The sequence below is a fragment of the Phalaenopsis equestris genome, unplaced genomic scaffold (assembly GCF_001263595.1).
Source record: "Phalaenopsis equestris unplaced genomic scaffold, ASM126359v1 Scaffold000067, whole genome shotgun sequence".
Classification (NCBI taxonomy): Eukaryota; Viridiplantae; Streptophyta; class Magnoliopsida; order Asparagales; family Orchidaceae; genus Phalaenopsis; species Phalaenopsis equestris.
The window spans coordinates 237671-262818 of record NW_018164509.1 but is presented as its reverse complement, the minus strand read 5'-3'; the positions used below and the strand labels follow the sequence as shown (position 1 = coordinate 262818).

Here is a 25148-nt window from a genome sequence, read left to right as displayed (position 1 = left end):
GAGACGCTGGATTCCTCTATAAACTTGTTGGATTCGACGTCCGTTGACCTTCAAAATATGTCTGTAAAGCTTCCAAACGCGGTTTAATACCTTGATAAAGGGCTTGATTTGATTCAGATTTGACCAATTTTAATATTATTGAGTCTATCTTGTTGAACCGATCAGTTTGACTGTAAGTTTGCTGAAATCAAATGAACTTCCAAACGCGGTTTAATATCTTGATAAGGGCTTGATTTGATTCAGATTTGACCAATTTTAGTATTATTGAGTCTATCTAGTTGAGCCGATCAGTTTGACTGTAAGTTTGCTGAAATCAAATTTCTTGATGAGTTTTCATCAAAGTTTGAATATTTTTTGCTAAAAAAATTGTTTCGAGATACGTTTCATTCTTTGAGATCCGTGTAATGCATCAAGATACGCGTTAGATGATGAAAACTTGTTGATGGCATATCAATACAAATAGTTAGATATATGGTCAAAACAACAAGTCATTTTTAGTGAAGAGAACAATCCAATTTGAAGTAATTTAAAAATTTATGTAACCTTAATTTCCAACAATCATGATTGAGTAAAATGTCGAAGTAGACCTCAATTATTTACATGATGTCGTTTTTCTCAGACTTTATAGAACTCTTAAAATAGTTCATGACTATTTTAAATTTGAGCTCTAGTAGTTTTCAATAGGGACTATTTTAGACCCAATTTAAAGAATCTGAGAGTTATTTTGACACTTCTATAAACTATTGGAGTATAACAACCTTATGTAAATCTCTTACACTTTACTCAATTATAATTGTACGGCAATTGTCAACCAATATTGATGATCATCATTAACTAACTTTTTTCCCCCTCATGAATTCTTATTCGATTTTCTATTCAAGGTTAATTTTATAATTTTGATTTTGCATAGTAAATTGTTTCAATTTGATCAAAACCCTCCGGTATCTTATTTTTACATATATACCACACTATTCTTATGTATTCACAACACCTAAACTCTAATATTGACACTCATACACTCAAATTTTTGACATCATAGCCAAACTATCAATTTAACTAATTTTTCTAAAATCAAATGCATATGCTCAACAGAACACTTTTATCGACCAAAATATTATAAATGTAAATATCAAATTTTACGTGCTAAATGCGTAAATCCATAAGAATTGTATGGTACATATGTAAATTTCTCAAAATTAAAATACATTTTTTTCCTTAATAATATTAATTTTTAATATAATTTTAAATTGATGCAAATTGACCTTTACATCCACGAAATTGACTTTAGTAATATGTAATTGACATTTAAAATGATTATTTTACTTTTATCAAATGCAATGACATTTATTTTACATAATTTTTAGTTTTATTGTCAAAAGAAATTACATTATTTTTAATTTAATTAAATTCTATTAAAATTAGAGAAGGGCTAACAACATCATTTGACTAAAAATAATAAATAGGCTGATAAAGCCTTGCTTAATAATAACTTAAAATTTTCATCAATTCCAAATTTAAATTGATTTGTTTAATATATTCTATTTTTTTATTGAAATAATAGCCATCATTAAAATTAATATAATGGAAGGTTTACATATACACCGCTTAATTCCTATGTATTTACATATAAATAATTTCATTTTTTCATAAGAAAATGTATTTAATATTTTAAAATATAAAATAGGGGATTTTTACACAATAATCAGCCAAAACTTTAAATATAACATATTTACTATCTAATTAAAATTTTATATTTTAACTACTAAAAAGCTACCAAAATATTTAAATTTAAAATATTAAATGGCTCATATTTTAAAATAAAATATTATTTGAGGTGATTGAAATGTAAATTTTAAAATTTGAGGCTCAAAATATTATATTTAAAATTTTGGACGGTTTTTGTGTAAAATTATGGAAAAATTACAAAGTATCGAGGTCAGATGTATAAATACATAAAAATTGGGTAGATATATGTAAGTGCCCATATAATTTATGCGAGCGCGTTCAGACTGTAGAAACTTGCTGAAACTCGCCACTACCGTTGCTCCTGCTCTACTTCTCGCCCACGATCTCTTTCAAGTTCGTGGAAAACCGCGAAGCTGAAAGGGTACAGAAAGGTTAGGGTTTTTTTATTCCCTCATCATTTTCTGTCTTGTTCTCAAGCAATCTCTTCAAAATCCGCTGTTCTTAGCGCTCAATTAATCACACTCTTTTTCTTGACTGTATATCTGTGAGTAATTATCTTCAATTTCTAATCTATATTGTTTTTTTAACAAATATTTTGTTATTTTTAGAAGGCATTAATGGTCTCTTCGCTCTCCAATCTACTGATTTCTATTATTTGGTTTTAGATCCTAATTCAGTTTTTTAAAAAATGGTCGTCACCTAAGATTTTATGGTTGGGGAAGTTAGGTTTTGCTTGTTTAGAGGGTTGGTTGGGCCAATCCAGTGGTAGGTTAATGCTTTTGCTGTTGGGTGTTAATCAGCATAAAGCCATTTGACTTTTGAACTATGCTCTACTTTCTAAAGAATTAATTGAACCACGTAGATCATTTATTGACGCTGTTTGGTTGGGCAGGAGGTGGAAGGTTGAGTATTTATGGCCGGGAGTTTGGGTGACGATGAAGGGAACAACAGAGGGAAGAGTTTGGAGGAATACGGTAAAGTGAAAGGGGAAGAAAAGGAGATTGCACCTGCGACGACGAGCTCCATGAATCGTTCTGGGTCAAGGCCACTGCTTGACCTTACTGGGGCAGCAATTCAGAGTAATTCTGAGGAGAGGAACCCCACAATTTTGCTGCCTAACCAGTCCGATGACATCTCTCACCTGGCCCTGGATATTGGAGGTCTTTTATGCTGTTTGTATTAATCCATATTACTATTTTGGAAGATTTACATACATACCACTTAATTCCTATTTGCTTACATATCTAACACGTAAACTTCAATTTTTTCATTTTATTTTTTTAACATTGGACAGTCGTAATATATCATCTGAATGAATTTTGTCTGCTTTGAAATCATTTACTACTGCTAGTTATATCCTTTACGTTGCCATGGTTGAATCATTCAGCTTCCTGTTTATGTATGAAATGGATACTATTGTCTTCATCTTCTATGCTCAAAACATGTTTTATTAGGTTCTGCACTGTTTATTTTAATTTATTATTGTCTCAGTGTTGATTATTTAAAGTTCAGCATCTATGTGCTTGTGTTGCCTTGTTACTACTATTTTCTTCCTTTGCTTCTGACACGCGTAAAAATATAGAATTGTGTTGATTATAAGTAAATAATGTTTGAGGCATTTACATACATACCACCCAATTCCTATATATTTGCATGTCTAACACCTAAAACCTAAACTTTACTTTTAAATAACACCCAAAACTTTAATATCACATAAAAAATACCACTATTTTAGCATTGAAAAATTGAAATACACCTTTTCATGCATAGGCAAGGTGGTACTTATATAAAAATTAAAAGTTTAGGTGTTTAATATGCGAACACTAAGGAATTGAGTGGCATGTATGTAAATCTTCCATAATTTTATTTTGCAAGTAAAGCTTGTGCATACAACATGTATTTTTTTGAGTAAATATGATTACACCATTGTTTGGTACCGATCAAGTTTAAATTTTTGTTTAGCTGTTTTTGCTACAAATTGTGTTCATATCATTATGCTTCATGACATTTTTTTGCTTTCATTATATCCTATAATTCTACTTGTTTTTCTACTTCTCAAAATAGAAGTATGTGATTTGTTTTGGAGAATACTTATATAATCTTCCCGGTAGAAGCGAATTAGGATTATTAAGGTTAATTTTTAATAACTTGGATGAAGTGCAAGGGTGCTAAAGGTAATCAAGTATCTTTAACTGATAGAATCATGTTCTTTTTATGTTGTTATATTTGGTTTTGAATTTTATAGATGATAACATATGCACAAGTTGTACATAAATATATTGGTAGACACAATTGTAATTGTTTGGCGATATTTGTAGCTTTAGATGAGCTAAAACAACCTGACTTGGGATTATAAATAGTGGCATCTACACACATACCACCCAATTCCTATGAATTTACATATCTAACACCTAAAAAATACGTATTAATGTTTAGGTATGGTGGTATGTATGTAAAAATTGAAGTTTAGGTGTCAGATTTGTACATCTTCTTTATAAATAATGCATATAAGGAGCATAATGTGCAATCGTAGCAATATCATTATTTTTTGTCTTATAAACCTTATACCCTACCTGTCTCACAATATTCCTATTTCTCTAGGATCACTCATTAAGTTGATTTACTTCTCACGTCATGAGGAGCATTCACAAGATGATAAGAGGAGGAGGTCCATGAAGAAAAGGCTTGGGATCTCTACTGGGAAGAGACGCAGCTACCCGATACTTGGTGGTAGACTCCATTTTGTGAAATTTGAAACCGGGATGCTGAACGAATGCTTGGATTTTATTGCTTCGAAGCATCTTCATCTTGGTGGTATGCATATTGTTTCAATGAGTTGTTTCCTAACATTGTTTTTGGATTGAACATTTAAGTATTAAATGAGGATACAATAGGCAAACAAAAAAAAAAAACTAGAAAAAACAGAGTTTGTGTTTTTTCTTATTAGTATTTTTTCTTTTATGTTATTCCATAAAATTTAATTCATCCTGAGAGTGCGCTTAATTTGGGAATTTCACAATTCCTTATTTATTCATGTTTGAATGCATGAGATCTATATAAATCCATTATGAAAAGTACGAAATCCTCAAAGAGTCTGCAATCAAAGCAACATGGAGCAAAGCTTCTTGAAATAAGTCTTTTTTTTGTAACATATTAAATTTCATAATCTTGTATTGCAATATTGTTTCTACCGAACATTCTTATTACTGCACATTTCTTACCGTGACAGGTTAAAACTTTTTTTTTTTTTTGAATAATAGGAATTGATTCACCTTCATGGAATTCAAGGGCTCGGTATAATGGTAACATTATAATTAAGGTAATTGTTACTAAGCTTGCATTTTTTGCACATACTTTTAATGTTCTGCTATCAAGCTTCTCTTTTGTTGTTCACTTTAGTTGCTATATGTTTGAAAAGAAATTGTTTCTGGACATCTTGTTGCAAAATGCACCAGGATGGTTTTAAAATGCTGCCACATATCCAAAAAGTCTGGTGATTTGTCTAAATAATCAATTTTAAATATAACAATCCTGATTTTTCAGTCACAAGGCATGCTTTTAAAGTTATCCTGACAATTTACATATTTAGCCGTTGATACCTGATTTCGTGACAGTAAGTAGATTGTTTTTTTTTTTAATAATAGAGGACCAATCCTTGATGTTCAGAGTTCCACCCTTTGTTTATAATGATATTTGCAAGTGGCTACATGGATTTTTACAATTGTGAAAGGATATTATTTTAGGCTTCGTTTGAGAAGGCGATGAAACTCCGCTTTGTTGCAGTGAACTTGGATGCGTGGAAAAGCTATTGTTTGGGGAAGCAGTGTCTTCAGAATCTTTCCTGAAGGTGTTTCGCTAGAACGACAAGTTTTCGCCATTTTAGATTGCAACCGACCTTATTCACTTGGCGGACGTGGCTTTTAAAGGAGCTTCGCCGTTCGAACGAAGCCTTAGTGGATAACTTTGAATAGAATTAATCACTGAAATTATACTAATTTTATTATGGAATATTGATTTGTTAAATTGAAAAAGCGGAAAGGAATCTTTTGATGGACATAGAATTACATTCTTAGTTTTAAACGTTCATATTCATATACAACAAGAATTTTACTTTATTCATAGAAATGATAACTGAAACCATGATGTTAATGACAACAACTATAAAATATTTAATCATGTGTTCTTATGCATTAAATTTGGCTTGCTAATAATTACTTGCTATGTCTAAGGCCATGCAGTTCTTAAGATAATTTGGACAAGCAGTAGCTTAAACATTTATAAATAAGGGAACTAAATAAAATTAAGTTTAAAGTAGCATCAAACCATTCAGGTTGTACTAAAATGAAATGTTTAGAAGTTCTAAAAATTAATGAGCAGTAGCATGATTTCTTCCCACATTTTTATAATTACAAGAATGCCATTCTAGAATTTGAAATAATTGAAGATTGGGGCATTTATATACACAACACCCATTTCCTATGAATTTACATATTTAGCAACTAGAATTTGCTTCGCTCAAATTCATCCGACCATGGGATTATTATTGATTTGGACTCCACTATGATCTTTATTGACTTGAACTCCGCTATGAAATTCTTCCCTCTCCACTTCTTTCAAACATGGGAAATCCATTCTAAACTAGAAAACCTGCAATCAAAAGTCCTAAAAACTGATTTATGCACAAGGTAAAGGGCGTTTAAATGGGCTAACTGCCATAAAAAATTAGAATTCCTCTATCTACAAATCTAAAATTACTAAATAACTAAGAAAAGAAATTGTCCAAAGAGGAAACGATAATTATAAAAACGACCCACTTAGTTACTATGTAAATGTTGGCGTTGAAGAGCCATTTTGGTTTATGCCAGGCATATTAATTGAAAATATATATTTGTTCTTAGAAAATCAGAAGAAAAGGTTTAAAAGCTATCCATATGTTCTTAATGATCCTTAAGAGGCATATGATTGAGTACTTTTATAATCTATATGGTGGGATTTTAGTAGAAAATGTGCACTTCAGTAGCGCATTGATGTTGAAGAAAAATATGCATATGGAAGTAGTTATTAACACTTCAAGTAGCTAGTAATTAACCAAGTGGTTTTAATCATGATAATATTATATCAAATTTAACTTTGAGCTCTATTTCTTTTCGTTATAATTATCAATTTGATAAGATGTGGTAGCACATGTGCTATTTGCAATTGAAATAGAGCGGCAAAAGTATATATTTTAGCAAGTTACAGGTTAGATTAGTAATCTTTTTAAAGATAATGAGCTTGTTATTAACATAATGAAGATTTTGTACATAACATAAAATCTTATTGGACACCAACTTCAACTTAATAATTATTGGCTTATATCATTGGCTTATATCATTGGCTTATTAAGTGATATTTTGGTATGATAAGTTTAAATAACTAGGTGTATTTACCCAAAAGTATGAGGAGATAATTCATATAGTTGAAGTTAGATGGTTAAAGTATAGAGGTGTCTTAATGACTTGTATTTTGAGCAGCTGTTTGAAGAAGTAGTTGTGAAACTATTGCAGAAGAAACTGTTTTCAAAAAATTATGGTGTCTATTATAAAATTATTTATTTTCGAAAATTTAGATCACAACTTTTTGATAACTGCTACATTTTAACAACTCAAGTTGAAAAAATAACTTTCTACCACAGAAATTTCTAAAAAGCAGCAAGAAACCAATCCCCAAAACAAAATTATGGTTGAAGTTTAAAAAGCAAAGCAAACAAAAAACTGTTTGTCTCAAACCGACCCTGAGACTATTGTTGAGGATAAGCATAAATTTTATAAAACTTCAACTAAATAGACTGCATATTTATTTCTGTGTTGGGCAACAAGTTACTTATAGTCTAATTGAGTCGGATAAAAATAGGAATTTTAAGATGTTTATATATTAAAACAAATATGATGCGAAACAATATTATTAGAGAGAAGAGATTCAACTACTGAAGATAAGTGGGAATACACTTTTAAGTTTTACGAACATATCACGCAGATAAATGATTAATGTGAAATTATAATCGTTTTTGTTTTCTTGGTGCTTATATTGTTTAGCATTTCTAAGCAGTATAAATCAATGCATCACCACTGAAGTTGCTTTGAGATTGTGCGCAAGTGTTTTTGCATGCCAATATGTGGCTTAGCTTCCTCGATCCTTGTAAAATTATTTTAGGACCTATTTGAGATCATTTTTTTTTAATTTTCTATGATTTGTTTCTTTTTTTTGTTTGTTTTGATTTGAAACTAAACGTGTTTGACATATTTGATTAAGGTATGATTTTTTTTTAAAAACATTTAAGACATTTAAAAGTTGAATCAAGTATTTTCTGAAACATTTTAGTTTTTTTTTTTAATTGAAAATATGTAAAAATACAAAAAACAAATATGTTTTTTAAACATTAAAAAAAAATCCAAAATAATCCCTTTGTCTTGTAATCACAAGTTGTCTATGCTTTTGATGCAAATTTCTGAATAATTTCGTTTTGTTGAGAAGGCCACAGGTGGTGGGGCGTACAAATATGCTGATGAATTTAATGAAAAGCTTGGGATTAGTCTCGATAAAGAAGATGAAATGAATTGTCTTGTGGCTGGAGCAAATTTTCTGCTTAAGGTTTGTTATGTTTTATGCTTTCTTGTAACTTTTAAATTAAATATCTCTTTCTGTTTTGGCATATATATTTCCAAAGTTTTCTGAAATGATTTTGTTTTTTCTTTTTCGGAATTTCTGCGAGATGTTTATCAATTTGATACTCAATGTGTTAGATATAGAAGCTATGATTGACAACTTCATCTCTTTTACTTCGAAGCATGCAATCTAGCAGGTTATATAACCTAGTTTAAATGTTTTCCGGACATACTGTTAGCCAGGTGATGTGTTTCATGTTTGTTTGATATAATCATAGTACTAAGGCTCATACACCCTTGAAAACCTATTCCTATAGTTTGCCTGATGCAGTAGCTGTTTCTTAACTGCTTGCCTCGCAAGGACTAATAATAAGGAAAAGGGAAATTTACATATGTAGCACACAACTCTTATGTATTTACATATCTCACACCTAAACTCGCATATTTACATGCATAGCACTTTGGTACTTTAAATTTTTGTATGAAAAGGTATATTTCAGTTTTAAAAGTGGTAATAGTACTATTTTTGATGTGATATTAAAGATTTGAATACTATGTGCATAAATATGAAAGCTGAAGTGTGAGATATGTAAATGCAGTAGAATTGTGTGCTATGCATGTAAGTGCCCCTAAGGAAAAGTTACATTGAAAAGAACATGCATGGTCATGGATAACATTTTAGATTCAGCATGGCTTTATCAAAAAATTACCTTAGTACATACACATTAATGTTGTCGTAGCTCACCAGCACACTCAAATCCATTCTAGCCAGATAGTGTTTCAAGTGCCATGGGTTTGGGCACATGACATCAGATTGCCCAATTGGGAGAATAATATTTTTTGACTGAGTAGGGTGCAGTAGAGGAGGCAGAGGGTGAAGGCCTAGAGGAGGAGAATGGAGAGGATTACCAACTTGTAGTCAATGAAGGAGAGATGAGAGTGATCCAAGTTGAGCCCATGAGAGAGCCTACAATAGGATTATCTTTGGTTATCCTAGAAGGTATTAAGTCTGAGGTAATGGGTGCTCTACAGAGTTTGAGGGTGTATTGTCATGAAATGTGTTTTATTAAGACATTAAGCATCAACAGTTCTAACATTGGTTTTCCAAGAAGATCATAAATTTGAGAAGTCGATACCAGACACATGACAACTATAGATAAGAGAATTTCAAGAGATAAGAGAATTCCAAATTTTCATACATACTGTCTACCTCTCGAGTCGCCACTAATGAGAGAGCTTCAACATGTCAGAGATGAGAAACTTTTGAGTTATTTGTGGAAGACTATATGGAGTAATTTGAGTATTAAATTTCAATTCAGTCCAATAATGATCCAATGGACAACCAGACAGGTTTGGTGAACTGCAGTTTCGACAACCTTCATTTGTGTTTTGTGGGAAAGAGCGATCAATAGTTGGATCCAAACTCTTCTAGAGAAGAAGAGGAAGAATCATCTCTTAGCATGGGAGAATGATGCTAGAGCGTTTGTAAGGACTCGTGATCCCGTTTCGCAGGATTCCATGACCGGCGATTATCGCGATTGCGGGAGAACTGAAACGATTGATTTTATTTTTTTATTTTCCCTCTATTTTAGCTAGTTTTCTTTTATCTTTTTTTCCTTACTAGTAATTTCCTATTTATTTTGTTTCTAATTAGGTATTTGCTATGAAGAGACTTATATAATGCTGTGTTAAGGTTTTTGGATTTTCAAATTTTTTCTGATTTGATGATTTGAGAAGTGTTTTCTCTGAAGTTTGTGCTGTATTATTTTTTTTGCAAGTGGTACATCTCTATCTTGTTTAAGCACAGGTGGTGGAATTCCCTTGCCACCCGTATACCGCAGTATCACAGTTCGACCTGCTTATTTTCAGCCAGAAAACCATCCCGCTCGTTGTTACCTGTTGTTTCTAGCAGGAAATCACTATCTTCGCACCTCCTGCTCGTGGGGCAGCTGCCGATCAACGCCAAACTGCTGTCCAACAGCCACCTTATCTCTGTAGCACACTCCAAACGCTATTGAACCTGCATATTACCTTTCCCTTATCATTCCACAATCACCTCTTCTCTAAACCCACTTCCTGAACTGAACTCAATTAGTTTTCTTTCTATTAGAAGACTATATGTGTGAACTTTAGTTGTTTGAGTATTAATTTCTGATTTCCTGCTTTAGGAGTGTTGTATCTTATTCATTTTGCAAGCGGTGTGTTTGTTCCTTGCTCAAGAATAGACAATGAACATCCTCGCTGCTTGTACCTAGTTGTTTCATGGTTCTTCTCACTGTTTTCAACACGATAGCTGCCAATCAACGCCTATCACAGTCCAAACATCATCAAACTCCCATATTTTATTCCCTCACTATTCCATAACCACTTTCTTGCTAAATCCCTTTTCTAAATATCTTATAGGAGCCCTTGAACGGTATCATATAGTATCAGAGCCCACAAACCCTAAACATGAGAACGATCTATTTCTCTAAGCAGTGAGCAATTGAATAAATGGGCAGTAACACCGTAGAAGATGAATATGTCAGAAAGGATTTTGAACTTTCAGTTGACGAGGAAGAGACGTTTGTAATTCAAGCTGAGCTCATGATAGAGACTCCAACCGGATTAATATTGGTTGTTCTAGAAGATAGTGCGCCCGAGGATCCGATATAAGAAAAGAGATAGCCCCTGTTGATGGAGTTGCTGGATATCCTAATCGTCCATTACCTCTTGGGTGGTTACCACTGAGAGTGGTCTAGCATACCACATATTTCATTCTTGAGTTTGTTCTTCCAAATAAACTTGTTTATTGGATTCACCCTACTGAGTACAAGAATTGAGAGAAGCAGATTACGTATTTAGTGACTCGAGAATTTGTGAGAATATTCATTTATGTGCAATTCCAACTTTGATTGTGCCAAAAAAAGAATAAATATTTATTCTATCTGGACAAGATTTGGAAGAACACGTGTTTTGGAGTTTCTTGAAATGGACATGAGGATAGATTTTGCGGTGAGACTTTCTCAGATACAACAAGATGATTTTGTTATGATGGTGGTAAGTCGATTCCAGAAGCCTCTAAAGAAGAAGAAGTCTCTCCTAGCTGGGGAGAATGATACAAGAGCGTCCTAATCATGGGATCACATATCTTGTATTCACGATCACAAGAATTATGCAATATCGTAGAAACAACTTTTTTCGTGATCGCGACGAGCAGAAACACACGATTCCCTCCTTATTCGCTTTATAGAAATTTTTTTTTTCTTTTCAGATTTTGTTTCATATTTTTTATTTTCAATTATGTTTCTTTTTATTAGAAGATTATATATGTGTGGAGTTTTTCTCTTTTGAAAACTTACTTTTTTTTTGAGTTTTATGGAGAATGTAATCTCTGATTTCTTAATTTAGGAATGATGTATTCTATTCCTTTTGCAAGTGGTGCGTCTGTGCCTTGCTCAGGAAGAAGTGGAACTTTCTCGCTGCCCGTATCTTGTCATTTCGTGGTTAGTCTTGCTGTTTTCAACAAGGAGAGCTGGTGATCAATGCCTATCCCATTCCAAACCCCGCCAAACTTCTATATTGCATTCCCTTGCTATTCCATGACGACTTCTTTGTTAAATCCCCTTCCTAAATATCTTTTAGGAGTCCTAGAATGGTATCAACAATTTTCTTACAACCACGTCACTTTAAAAGATATAACTCCAAAATACTACTTCTCACAAGAAAGCAGTTCTTCAAATGGAACTATGACGACAATATGAAATGTAAAGTAGATAGGAAGTTTTCCCAAGCAGACCCTTAGTTTGTGCTCCAGTATTAACTTTATTTACTAACACCACCCTTTCCTACCATGTGCATGCGCGCACTTGGCTTCCAAACAAAAACCAAGTTTTTACACTCCATGGCTACACAGCCCAAATAATTTGAGATTAGATTACCAAACTATGCGCAGGAGTTTAGCATTCCATAATTTGCATTCTCTTCTGCTTTCTATATACAGTTGGAATATCTGCAACAATGATGAAATATTGGTTTATTTTGCAGGCAATACGACATGAAGCCTTTACACACATGGAGGGTCAGAAGGAGTTTGTGCAGATTGATCAGCATGATTTGTTTCCTTACCTTCTTGTTAATGTCGGGTCTGGCGTTAGTATTATCAAAGTAATGCACTTGAGTGATATTCATTGTATTTGACGACATTGTTTTATGGATTAATTTTTTTGGCATCCTATGGTAGTTGATATATTGATTTGTATTTAGGTAGATGGGGAAGGGAAATTTCAACGAGTTAGTGGCACTAACGTTGGAGGTGGTACTTATTGGGGCCTGGGAAAACTGTTAACAAAGTGCAGGAGGTTTGATTTTGTTTTAATATTGGGGCATTTACAAACATACCACCCAATTCCTATGTATTTATATATATAACACCTAAATTCTGCCTTTTTACATTTATACTCCCCAATTCTTTGACATCATCATCATTTTAGAAGTGAATTACACCTTCTCATGCACAGGTTTATGAAATCAAGGTGTTAATAAGTATAAATATCAAAACTTAAGGTGTAAGATATGTAAATATTTAAGAATTGTGCGGTGGTATGTAAATTTTCCTTCAATATTTCACGACGAAATTTCTATTATGTTTTGTATTTTTATACTAATTATTGTTTTTGTCTATTTTGTAGTTTTGATGAGCTGTTAGAGCTAAGCCAGAAAGGAGATAGCAGTAACATTGACATGCTTGTTGGAGATATATATGGTGGGATGGACTATTCCAAGGTATTTCTTAGTTCGTTAGCATCTTTTTAAAAAGAAGAATTAAGTAATTAAAAAACTGATTTATTTAAGTATTCTAGGCATATGTATTCTTGGAAGTTAAGGTTTTCCCATTTTAGTTTTTCAACGAACAAAAAGAAATTATACTTGTTTGATCTCTTGCAACTCCGGAGTTTTTTTCTTTTAATCCTCTTTTCATGCACAACAATGATCTGATAATTGTGTAGGATTGGCTTCTGGCATTGGTTAAAAATGAAGAGATTTCTTATGGATATCTAAGTTTTATTTATTGAATAACTAATATTATCATTTCTGGACTGCAGATTGGCCTTTCCGCATCTACCATAGCCTCGAGTTTTGGGAAGACAATTTCAAAATCCAAAGAACTTTCGGACTATAGGTCTGAAGATATCTCGCTGTCTCTCCTCCGCATGATATCATACAACATTGGGCAGGTTTACTATTAATGTTATCAATTCTTTTTTTTTTTTTTTTTTCATTTCCACTTGATCAGCTTACCATTAAATTTTCTTCCCGATCTGATGAAGCTTATTTTATTGCCTTGACTTCTTTCTTCAATCATCATGGTGAATTTTAATATATTGATAAGCAATGTTGTCAAAAGTGCCAATAATAAAATAGATATAACTTTTAATAAACTTGTTTTGAATGTGGATGCTTTTAAAGTGTAAAGTGTTAATCATCTCATTATTATGTTAGGTTAAATAATTAATTTTCAAATTCCATTGTCTTTTGAATTTGAACTTTTTTCTAAAGAGATTATTTAACTTTATACCATTTATGATCCAGGAATAATTTAATCTTTGCTCGTATCTATTTCATCTTAATCATTATCTCTTCTATCATCTATATTATTGGATTTATACCCCTCCATTTCTTCAAATGTTATATTGGATTCATCCCGTTCTTAGAACTTCAACTTTTTGCTCCTAAATTTAATCCAAATTTTTTCTAGCATACATTCCTGTTTTTCCCTACACTTTTTTTACTTTTTCATAGTTTCATGTCAAATTGCCACCACTAAAAAGCAACTGATCTTTAATATTTAATTATAATATTTAATTATTAACGACAATATATAATTAAGGCTGGGCAGTAACCCTTTTCCCTAATGCCTTAGTACTACTCGAGTTGTGATCCAATTTTGTACTATTTTTCCTCTTTTCGATTAATGATTATCTTTTTCAATCCCCTGAAGTCTCTTAGATGCACTTCATGGAGATCTTGCTTTAGACTTTTTGCTTTCTTGGCATAAGTTTTTGAGGATGCCGATTTTTTTTGTTAGAAGTTATATTAAGAAATAATTTATTTCTGTTAGAAATTACGTGGATTAGATTTATTTCCTTTGATTGAATTTATTTCCTTTCATATTTTATGCTTTCCTATTTTATGTTGTTTTCTTCATCTCCAAAGAATTATTAGGAAGTGATTAATTGGAGATATAGATGCTATATCTCTCTTTGTTTTTCTTATCTTTCCTATTCTACAGTTTATATTAGGTGTATTTATATCTTCTTTTCATATCAATAAAATAATTCCGCTGAATTTATACCCCCTTTTTCTATCAGAGCCTTGAAAAAAATAAAACCCAGAGTCTCCGGTTGAGGAGAAGACCTTCTGCCACCGGAAACTTTCTTATTTCCTGTAACCGACGTATTTTTCTTGCTGACCCTAGCCTCCAGACCTTCCAGAACCAAAAATCCATTTTGCAGACATCTTTCTCCTTGCAGTTCCTTTCTTAGACACTAGATATCTCTACAGATAGTCGAAAATTCTCTTTGCAAGCCTCGTTGTCCCTGTGATCCCCTTCCCCGGTGCTGGAAATCCCTACAGTAGCCGAAAATCTACCTCTAGATTTCTCAATCGCTAGAAATTCTTCATGAAGCAGTTTTTTCTTGCTGCGCATCCGCCTCTACCGACATACTTAGCCAAAATTCCCTGTAGGAACCCTCCTCTTGGTATTCCTCTGTTGGGATTCTTCTTTCGTAAAACAGTAGCGCTAGAAAGCAACAATAGTAATAAGCCACACCTTAATTTCCCTACAGGCCCGCATCTATTGCATCCGAATTTATGCCATATTCCTTCAGCAGCTTGTAGGCCCTCAGCTGCAGCCATTCAACTCGTATATGCTCTTCCATGCAAACTCGAATCTTTTTGCCAAACTCTGCATTCCTCTGTCACGGCTGTATCTGTCGGCTTTGGAAGTCTCTCTGCTACCAGATATTCCGTCGGCTCAAAAAATATGCCAGCTTGCAGGTCTTCAGAGGCAAGAATTTTCTCGAGCCACCAGAGTCCTCTCTTTGCTGCAGCAAAAGAACTCTTCCCAGCCTCTGAAATTCTCCCTACAACAGGCCCTTTGGTGCTTTTTCTTACTGCAGGACCTAGCTGTCTGAACTCATTCCTACAAGAACTAGCCGCCAGAACCCTCTTCTTGCGGGCCCTACATGCCAAAAAGTTCCTCTCTGCAGGTCCCTAGCAGCCAAAAATTCTCTTTGCGGACTGGAAAACTTTTCGCTAGCTGCAAATTCTTGCAGGCTTCCTTAGTAAAGACACATCTTCCTGCAGTCTTTTTGCAACATCTGGTTTTTTTCCTGTCGTCACTGAAATTCCTGTTCTAGAAGGAGAGTTATTGAGTTTGTGCCCCCTCTACCACCATGGAAACGGGAAGCAATTGATAGATTAGGATTTGAGCTACTAAACAAGGTGGCAATGTTGTTTCCCTATGATTTTTGGGGTGGCTTAGTTGATACCTTTGGGCATTGTCGACCGTAAAATGTGAGAAACAAATATTTGATTTAATATGTTATATATATTTTTGAAAAGTAATTGTTTAATTTTGAAAATAGGAGACTGAACCGATCTCATATAGATGATAATGTAAATAAACAAACACAATATTACAAGTGACATACCTATTCCGAGAAATAGACATTATATATCCGTGAGACTCGATCAAATAAACTAAAAAATTTATAACATCCGTTTTAGTCTGCGAACCTTTATGTTAACTGACAAGTTTTTCTACCTAATATTAAGAATTAGATAAGGTTTATATTACCTGAGTTCTTAAAGCTCCATATAGAGGCAAACCCCTATAGTTAATTACCTCTCAATGATGATCAGAGGTATCTATCTTCATGAATTCAAAGTTTAGGGTTCCCAAGGTTGGACATAGAAAGTCAAGTGGGGAAAGGGACCAAATGGGAACATTTATTTCTGGAATCAAAGGAAAAGTAGGGATGTCACGGATCCTGAGGGAAACCTCGGCGACTTCCCAAACTACCCTATTGTTTGACTTCAATTTCGAGAATAGGTTATTTAATATTTCATCATGTCAATTTTATTATTTAGGACTTATATTTGCGTGACACGGTCATACAAATTCATACAAACACGGTCATACAAATAGTCTGGAAGATATGAGGGTTTACGTCGTATCTCGGAACCTAAAATGAATTATGGCTTACTTTGCACAACCTGGCGGTGCAAAGACCTAAAAGATAAAGTGAAGATTTATGTCGGGCCAGACATACTACCTCGAAGTCCTATGGTTTTTTATTTAAACTAGGGAAAAATATGCTGTTGTAGATCATCATCCTCCACCTGCTGCTCAGTCTTGCTGCCCACGAAGACTTGCTTCAAGCTCCACGTCGTAGCAATTTCAGGTTTAGTTTATGTTTAAATTTACATGCAATTGTTGAGTCGGTGATCTGCTGCTGGGTACCTTCTATAAAACCATACTACCGACCTCCTATTCTAAGGGTATAATACATAAAGGAAACAGTGAGAGGTGCAGTAAAGGAAAGCGGTAAAAAATGCGGTGAGGTATGAAAACTCAAAGAAAACCATAGGAAATGCACAGGACACCAAAGAAAACCGTAAGTTCTCGGGACGGGGTGGACTCATAATCAGGACATTGGGTCAAAATCAAGACCCTGGGGCCCTAAAAAAATAGTCAACATCATGCATGTGTGATTCGACACTAAAAGATCACCGACCTAACAGTCACAGAAAAGGGTAATCCTTAACCTAGTTCATATAACTGACTCGTGAAATTTTCGTAAAAGATCACCGGCCTAACAGTCATAGAAAAGGGTAATCGTTAACCTAGTTCATATAACTGACTCGTGAAATTTTCAGAAAATATATTTGAATGATTTCATTTTTTAAAAGAAATTTTGATTTGTCATGTATTTGAAAGATCTTTTTTTTTATTATGTGTGTACACATATATATCACTTAAAGGAATTTTATACTTTAGCAAGTTAATGAGTCAGTCATATTGGTAGGCTGAAACATCTCATTGTCTGTAAAAGCAAGTGGTAACTCTTTACTAAGTGTTAGAGATGCGGTAATGTTAATCCCTCATTCTCTCAAAGTCACTGAGTTAGGATTGCACTAGAACCTCTCACACATGCCTAGATGTCTTTTTCATCATTGTCCTTGAACTCCGAAGCCGATCTACTTACAGCCTTGCTTGATGGTCTACATGTAGCAAAAGACTATTTGTGCGCACTTATGCTTTGTACATAAGTGTATAAAGACGACCAAGAAGCAAGAAAAGAAAAGAAGAAAAAAGGGGTGAGAAAGAGGAGGGATTGATCCATTTGAAATACAAAAATAGTAAAGTATGGGTCTACCCTCAAAGCCACATTCAAATCCGAATCTAAAATAAATCCCCACATCCAATGATGTGCATTTGAAAGGCTCATTTGAAATTCCCCAAAAATCATGATCCTAGAAGCTCCCTAAACTCTCGTAAATCCAAATCTTTGTGATTCCCCACCTTTCCTAAATGAAATAACATTTTAACCCTCCAAAAGTGGCATTTTCACCTTCTAAAACAGTAAGCACAAACCCTCAAAACATATTTCAAACTCTCCTAAAGAACATTTGTTCGGACCTTAAATCAAACGAACCAAAAGCCCTCCCAAAGGTAGCTCCAAAAGTGCAGCCTATCGAGCCACGAAAATGCCCCAAAAACGTGCTCAAATCAGTCATAAGTCAGTCCCAAAATTAGGCCCAAAACCTGTAGCTGAACCACCCACAACCAAAACAAACCGCAGCCCAAAAGGCCACCAAAATCAGGCCCAAAAATTGCAACCAATTCAGTCCAAAACCAAGCCAAGAACCTACATCCAAACCTCACCAAACTAGGCCAAATCGCAGCCCCAGAAAACACTGAAATCATGCCAAACCGTAGCCAAAAAACCACCCTAAAACCTGCAGCCAAACCACCCAAAACCAGGATAAAACCGCAGACCAAAAAGCCATCAAAATCTCTCCTAAATAGGGCAGAACTGCAGCCCAAAAAACTGCTCGAAACAAGTCAAGAAAGCAGCCCAAAAACTTCCCAAAACAATGTGTAATTCCAAACGTTTTAGGTATGAAGATACACCTACATTAAAATATATCCCACTTCTCATGTGTTTGCATACCTAAAATCCAGAGTTCTGTAAAATAAAACCAAAGGAAATTTACATACACACCATTCGGTTTCTTATGCATTCACAAGCAACTTGGAAGGCTCACTTTTAATTCCTCATTTCTTTCTCACTTTTTTATTTCTGTGTCCTCAAACAACTGTATAAGCCCCTATGCATGTGTTGATTCTTACAATTTGATCATAGCTACTCAAAAGTCACAAACTCCGTATTTAAAAGAAACCACCAAAAGAGTATTTAAAGCCCCGCCTCCAACCAGAATGAAAATTTGCTTAAGAAGCTAGCTTTCGCAAAAGGTGTAATCGAAGCATGATCATCAAAATGAACTAAGTCGCCATCATACTCAACTTTAAGAGACCCATGCCAAGAAATGTTCCTACTCCTAGAATCCTGTGGCAGATATTTAAGTGACCAATAAAATGAATGACATAAATGAACAAGGAGAGGTTACAACCTACTTCCGCAGTTCCCCACAAACTGACAGTGCTCGCATCATACATAAATACAGAACCCGGATAATGAAGGCCCAACAATATCACAAAAAAACTTTTAGCCCAACCAGAAGAAGAAGGAAAAGATACCATTGAAACAGCAAATGACTACTCAGAACTCACTGCACCAGGTTAAAGCAGTAACTTACCATCCAAATTTTATCATTGGCACTCATAGCTTCACAACCATGAAGCATGCATATTTTGAACCGGATGAGATTATAGCATTAAGAATGTGAACAGTAAAAAGCTGCAACCAAGTACTAGGTGACCTGCATTTGCTGAACTTCAAGTTAATTCAAAACATCCTTTTATTTTCTTGCATTAACTGTTAGAATAGGAGATGTGCTTAACGAAGAAAACCCCCCAAACAAGTATGCCCAAAATACAAGAAGAATCATGAAAATGAACTTTAGCATTATTTACTTCAATATCAATCAAGATGATAACATAATGCGTAGTAAGCTGACGATCTTCTGTTAAAGTGCAATTCCCATTTCCCATTGTTTGTATGCTACAGGTTCCGTTCTTTTGAAGCCAAAAGGTGAAGCACGCCACACAAAATGAGAGAATAAAACATATAAGGATAGAAGGATTAGAGTTCACTCTTTTCTACAAAATTCCTTTCCAGTCGTCCAAATTTAAGTGGCAGCCATTTTTATGACTGAAATATAGCAAGATGCAAGGAAATAATAATAAATAGCAACCAAGAATAGAACAGCGATGACAAAGGCAAATTAGATAATACCCACAAAACCGAGGCCAAACAGTAAGATTCCCACCAAACAAGCCCTATCCTCTCGCTGTTTTTTTTTTACTTCATCAAATGGTATGCAAAATCCTCTCTCTAATGTGGCAAATTTAGTGAGAGTGGCAACAAACGAACCAGAGCAGGACAAATTTGAAGTTAAGATCGAACATAGACCCCATCCGATTCAAAGTCAAATTTCAGAGTATAAAAGAAATTAATTCCTTACGGAGAATACTTCTGATTGCATGAGATATTTCACAAATGAACCCAAGAAGTAAGCTGTAAGAATTTTACTTCCCAAATGCCTGAAGAAAGAAGAGGGCTTTGGATCAGAGAGGGTTGAACGACAAAGCTCCAACAACGACACACGACTGGCAGCAATCCACCAACTCAAAGAAAAAATTTGGCAGCACCCCCCCTCACCTTAAAATTTTGGCCAACCAGAAAAGCCTCCCCAAATGGGGTTTTATAGGTAAAGAGGGAGGAGGAGAAAACACCTGTACTTACCTGAGGTGAACCGAAGCTTGAAAGCGACGGGCGGGAGTGGCGACAAGGTTGTAACGACAAGTATTGTCAGAGTACAGAGGGAGTGGTGGCAGAGGCTGCAGAGAGCGTGGCAAAATGGAAGCTTTTCGTAGGGCACAGGGAAGGGGAAACCTCGACCGAAGCTTCACGACAAAGGGGCTGCTCGGCTAGGGCTGGAATCGCGAACGACATAAAGGCAATCGGGTGCTGCCGTTCGCGGGAGAGGAAGCTAAAGGACGGGTTAAGCGCGACGAGAAGAGCTAGGGCGCAGGATGGTCCTCGAACGGGAGAAAAAAAACGGACGGGTGTGTGAATTTAGGTTTAGGGATTTATGAATTTTAAAATAAGGATTTTTTTAAAATTTAAAAAGTGTCAAATTTCCTGCAATTTATTTGTGCGCGGCGCCCTAGCAAAATGAGTGTCCTCCGTAGGTAATTTTGACGTTCTGGATGCGACGACACAGTTTGTTTTGTCATTCGAGATCGTTTGGACAACCTCCTTGACAACCAGGTCAAAAAAACATGTCAAATTCGATTTTCTTCAAATCTCGGGCTCGCGATCGATCGTTTCAAAAATTTATTAAAGCTTTCGACAAATAACGGTGCAGAAGATGTGAATTGTAGTGATCAAATGTGTTGACTGTCTGAATCGCAAAGTTTGTGCGCGTGAAGGTGCAAATTGTGCATAAGGTCATCCTAGGGCTTAATGATTGATACAAAAAAATATATGCATTTTTAGACCCATATTTTATACTTATTTTTGGTGATATTGCACTTTAATGAAAGATATTTTGGTGTTTTATTGCAGGTTGATTTTTAAGACTTGAAGTAAAAAGGAAGCAAAATGATTAAATTTGGAGTCAAAATGAAGAATTTAAAAAATTGTTCAGTGCCGACGACGCCAGACTGGGCGCCGTTTGACAGAGAAGACACAGAGCGTTGATTAAAACGTATTAAAAAAATAGCCTCTGGAGCCAGCGTCGAGACGGACTCTGTTTCTTATTAAAAAAATGGCCTCTGGAGCCAGCGTCGAGACGGACTCTGTTTCTAGAAAATTCGACGATTTGGACGCATTTTGAAGAGTTTTTGGATGCAATTATTGGAGAACCGACCCTAGGCTCTATTTAGGGCCGAAATTTGATCAGAAACCCCCCACCTTCGCACCATTTCACGTTCTTCCACTCACTTAGTTTTCCTTTTTGCACGCATACATTGCACGTCATTCCACACAATTAGTTATTGTTTTAATAGTTTTGAGTTTTTGTGGTGATTTTAAGTGTGAATTCTTCTGTAAGAAGCGTTGACGAGGAAGAGAAGTGAGATTTCTTCTTATCACATTTCTTAAGAGAGATTACAAGGGATTTGCTTTGAGAAAAAGTTTTAGATAAGTGTTGTTTTTTTATTATTATTGTATGAACTTCCTTTTATATATGAATTTGTCTTCTGAGTAGTTTATTTTATATTTCTCCCTACTATGAGATATGGTGAATTGAAGAGCTAATTTGGATGTGCCAATTTGGATGTGTCATTGTTAAAATATAAAATAAATTGTGATGATTTTTCAACTCTGTTATTAATTTACTTTTCGATCTGACCAAATTCTTAAAATATGTTGTGAAATATATGATCAGGGAAATGAAATATGAGTTCTACAACAGAGTGAGAATCACATTTAAGTCCATGAAAAAGTATTTCGTTCATGAAATTAAGTGCAAATAAATAGAGAAATATACTTTGTTGGGTGTAGAATTGAAGTTTTTTTTAGGGTGACAGACTAAAAATCCCCAATTCGATCTTAGTGTTTAAAAACTAAAGCGAGAGTTAACTTTCAGGGGAAGAGAAGTGAGAGGTCTGGAGTGGCAACTAATATCCTCTTAGCCTAGCCACAAATTTAGGGACTAAACATAAGATTACCCAATAATTTTTTGTAATACTGAATCAGGGTAGAGAATTAAAATTGCTCCTATTTGACACAATACAAATTTAAATCATTTATCTCATCTCATTTCACCAAAAAAAATCATTGTAGTGGAAAAGATGTTTTTTCATATAAGAAAATTTTATCACATAAACATAGTTTAGTAGTTACTGTTTTTAAACTCTGCATTTAAGTTTTACTAGTAGTTAATAATTTAGTTTTGTTAGTATCTTGTAAATTCAAAATTAGTGACAGTAATTTCATTTGATTTCTGAGAATTTTTTAGTTAATTTATCATTTCAAATTTAAATATTGCTCGTGTGATCGATATTTGGGTCTTAAACAGAAAGTCTTATATTACTTGATAACGATACGTATACCTGCGTAGAATCACAATCTTAAGTGCTTAACATTATTATTACTAAAATGCCACATCAAGTTTTTGACACCGTTGTAAAGCAGAGACAACTTTATAAATTTTACACAACTATATTTCACCGGGATCAATGATCTTATAGGGACTCCTTTTGGGTTTCCTCATGTTGGTTTCAACCTCCAAGTGCTAGAGGCCGATACCACACATGTGAAACTCCAAAAGAGTAAAGAAGCAGATTGAATTTTTAAATGAGGCAGGTCCCACTTCTAAGGCTCTAAGATAGTCAAAGGGAGAATCCTAAGGCTAGACCCTAAACCCTAAGAAGAAAATTAGACCTCACTAAAAATGCGGTCAACAGACATTTGACAGGAGATTTCAGTCCAAGAGGAGAATTTATTCTCTTTTACAGCTATTCGATTGTCTTTGGTGGGTCTCTGCTGGTTGCTCTTGTTGCAGGAGAATCATCCATTACTTTTGAGAAGGTTCCTCCCATGAAAGGGGCCTTAGTATTCTTGGTGGTATATTTGCTCTAAAGGGAATCTAGGTTCCTGATTCATTACAGGTATCTTGCACACGTTGGGGAGCAGATAAGTTCGCATATGGATCATATTCTTATGGGGTTGTTGGATCTTCTGGAGATGATTATGATATTTTGGCAGCAAGCATTGGTAATGAAAGGGGTTTCTTTGTTGGAGAGGCATGAAATAGGAGATATCGTGTAACATTGCGTGTTCTCCTCAGTGGTTTCAGAGAGGCAGCTGGAGGTCTAAAGTGTAGATGGTGGATGAAACGGATGTGAAGGAGGTGATCTTGGAGTTGGATAATTTGTTTAAACCTGCAGACCTATTGTTTGGTAATCTTTTAGCTCTCCACGATCCAACTCCAAGAAATCCCTTTGTCATTTTTATTGGTGTCAATTTTGCTGAGATCAGTGCCGCCTGCCACCTAATTTCACTAGCTTTCAAGGTTATCGTTCTCAAATGTTGTCTCCACCTTGACGGTTGTATTCTTACTAGAAAGATGCAGGGTGCTAGTGTCGTCTCCGCCGTTGAACTTGTTTGTAATGTTCTCAATGGCATAAACAAAAATCTCGTCGGAGTGCTCGCGCGCCAACTCGGTCTCCCACTTCACAAGGTCTGCGATATGTGCCAGCTTTACCTCCCAGACGATCATCCTGTTGATCTCGCGGTCGATTTGAGAATTGAGGTTGCATTCAGTCAATTCCTTTAGAAGGTTTGTAAGCTCCGATAGGCTATCATGGACTAGTTAAATTCCGTTGATATCTCTCTTGGTGAAGCCCTCGAGGCCTTCTAGTGGGTATATGACGTCGTTGAGCTTGCAGAGGAGCAAATGCTTCTGGATTGGCATCTTGCCTACCTTGTGCATGCCCATGCTGCTCCTCTCTCCGACCATTCCTTGGTCTATTGGGACCAAGACGACCCTTATGAGATGGGTGGTAATCACTGCTTCATTTTTGGAGGTAAAAACCACTTTATACGATCTCTCACGGAGGGAATTCCAATATTCTATCAAAAACAGTGAACAATATTCGATATGGAATTGGAGTCATGGTTTATGTTGATGGGCAGACCTTGCGTGGTGATATGACCCTCTGTGCTGTATCACTAGGTATTCTTTCTTTTTGCAGGTCATACCTTGCAGGTGTTCTTTTTGCAGGAGCTTACCCTGCAGGACCATATCTTGCAACTTTCCTTGGTGGTGTTCTTTTTTTCATGTAGGTCATGCCTTGTAACATTCCCTACATTTGTTCTTTCTTTTTACCTGCAGGACCATACATTACAACTTTCCGTGCTGCTGTTCTTTTTTTTTTGCAGGCCATATGACCAAAGAAAAATATGTTGAGATTTTCATACTAATTTTTTACTGTTTTTAATGATATTACACTTTAAAGAAAGATATTTTTGATGTTTTGTTGCAGGAATGATGAATTAGAGCCATTGGAGCAAAAAAATACAAAAAATAATGAATTTGGAGCGAAAAAGACCAAAATGTGAAGATTTGAACTAGGCCGCCGACCGCGCCCTCGACCCCGCCTACGATGAGTTTTTTCCGAGACTATAGGACAAAATTCTTCAGAAGCCCGCCGACGGTGCCCTCGAGCAAGCCGACGGCGACACCGGCCGACGGCGAGATCGATAGTTATGCCTACGCTTTGGATAAATAAAACCAAATTTTGAAGGGATGCTTAGGCAACTCTTGGGAAAACTCATCCATAACTTTAAAAGAACATTTTGGCCGAAAATTGGGGAGGTCCTGGATGTTAGAAAGACCCTAAAGGTTAGAGAAATTCCATTAGTGTGTAACAATTGTGAGGATTTCTTCGAGAAATTGTAAGAGTGGAGGGAAAGTGAGAGATTTCTTCCTCCTTGCTACTTCGAAGAGGAATTTTGTGTGCTGTAAAGAAAGGAAGAGATTCTGAGGAACTTCGAGGAATGTTCTTGGGGAGAATTTAGAGATAAGTTATTTACTTGTTGTAATTTGTATGACTTTGATTTTATATATGAATTTTGA

The 25148-nt window shown here is 35.0% G+C and overlaps 1 protein-coding gene across 2 annotated transcripts in view; it reads left to right on the top strand.

Annotated features, from left to right (window-relative positions):
* The first annotated feature begins 1993 nt into the window (after positions 1 to 1993).
* The window catches only part of LOC110019659 (pantothenate kinase 2-like), a 65158-nt gene continuing 42003 nt past the window's right edge, over positions 1994 to 25148 (top strand). Inside the window, exons 1-9 of one of the 2 annotated variants that reach the window (XM_020717420.1) lie at positions 1994 to 2107; positions 2579 to 2846; positions 4288 to 4500; positions 4947 to 5005; positions 8200 to 8316; positions 12357 to 12476; positions 12576 to 12670; positions 13001 to 13094; positions 13415 to 13546. In XM_020717420.1, coding sequence (XP_020573079.1) covers positions 2600 to 2846; positions 4288 to 4500; positions 4947 to 5005; positions 8200 to 8316; positions 12357 to 12476; positions 12576 to 12670; positions 13001 to 13094; positions 13415 to 13546 — 1077 coding nt within the window. In that variant the 5' untranslated portion in view covers positions 1994 to 2107; positions 2579 to 2599. Of the gene's footprint in view, positions 2118 to 2578; positions 2847 to 4287; positions 4501 to 4946; positions 5006 to 8199; positions 8317 to 12356; positions 12477 to 12575; positions 12671 to 13000; positions 13095 to 13414; positions 13547 to 25148 lie in introns of both variants that reach the window. The other variant, XM_020717419.1, reaches the window with a different exon arrangement.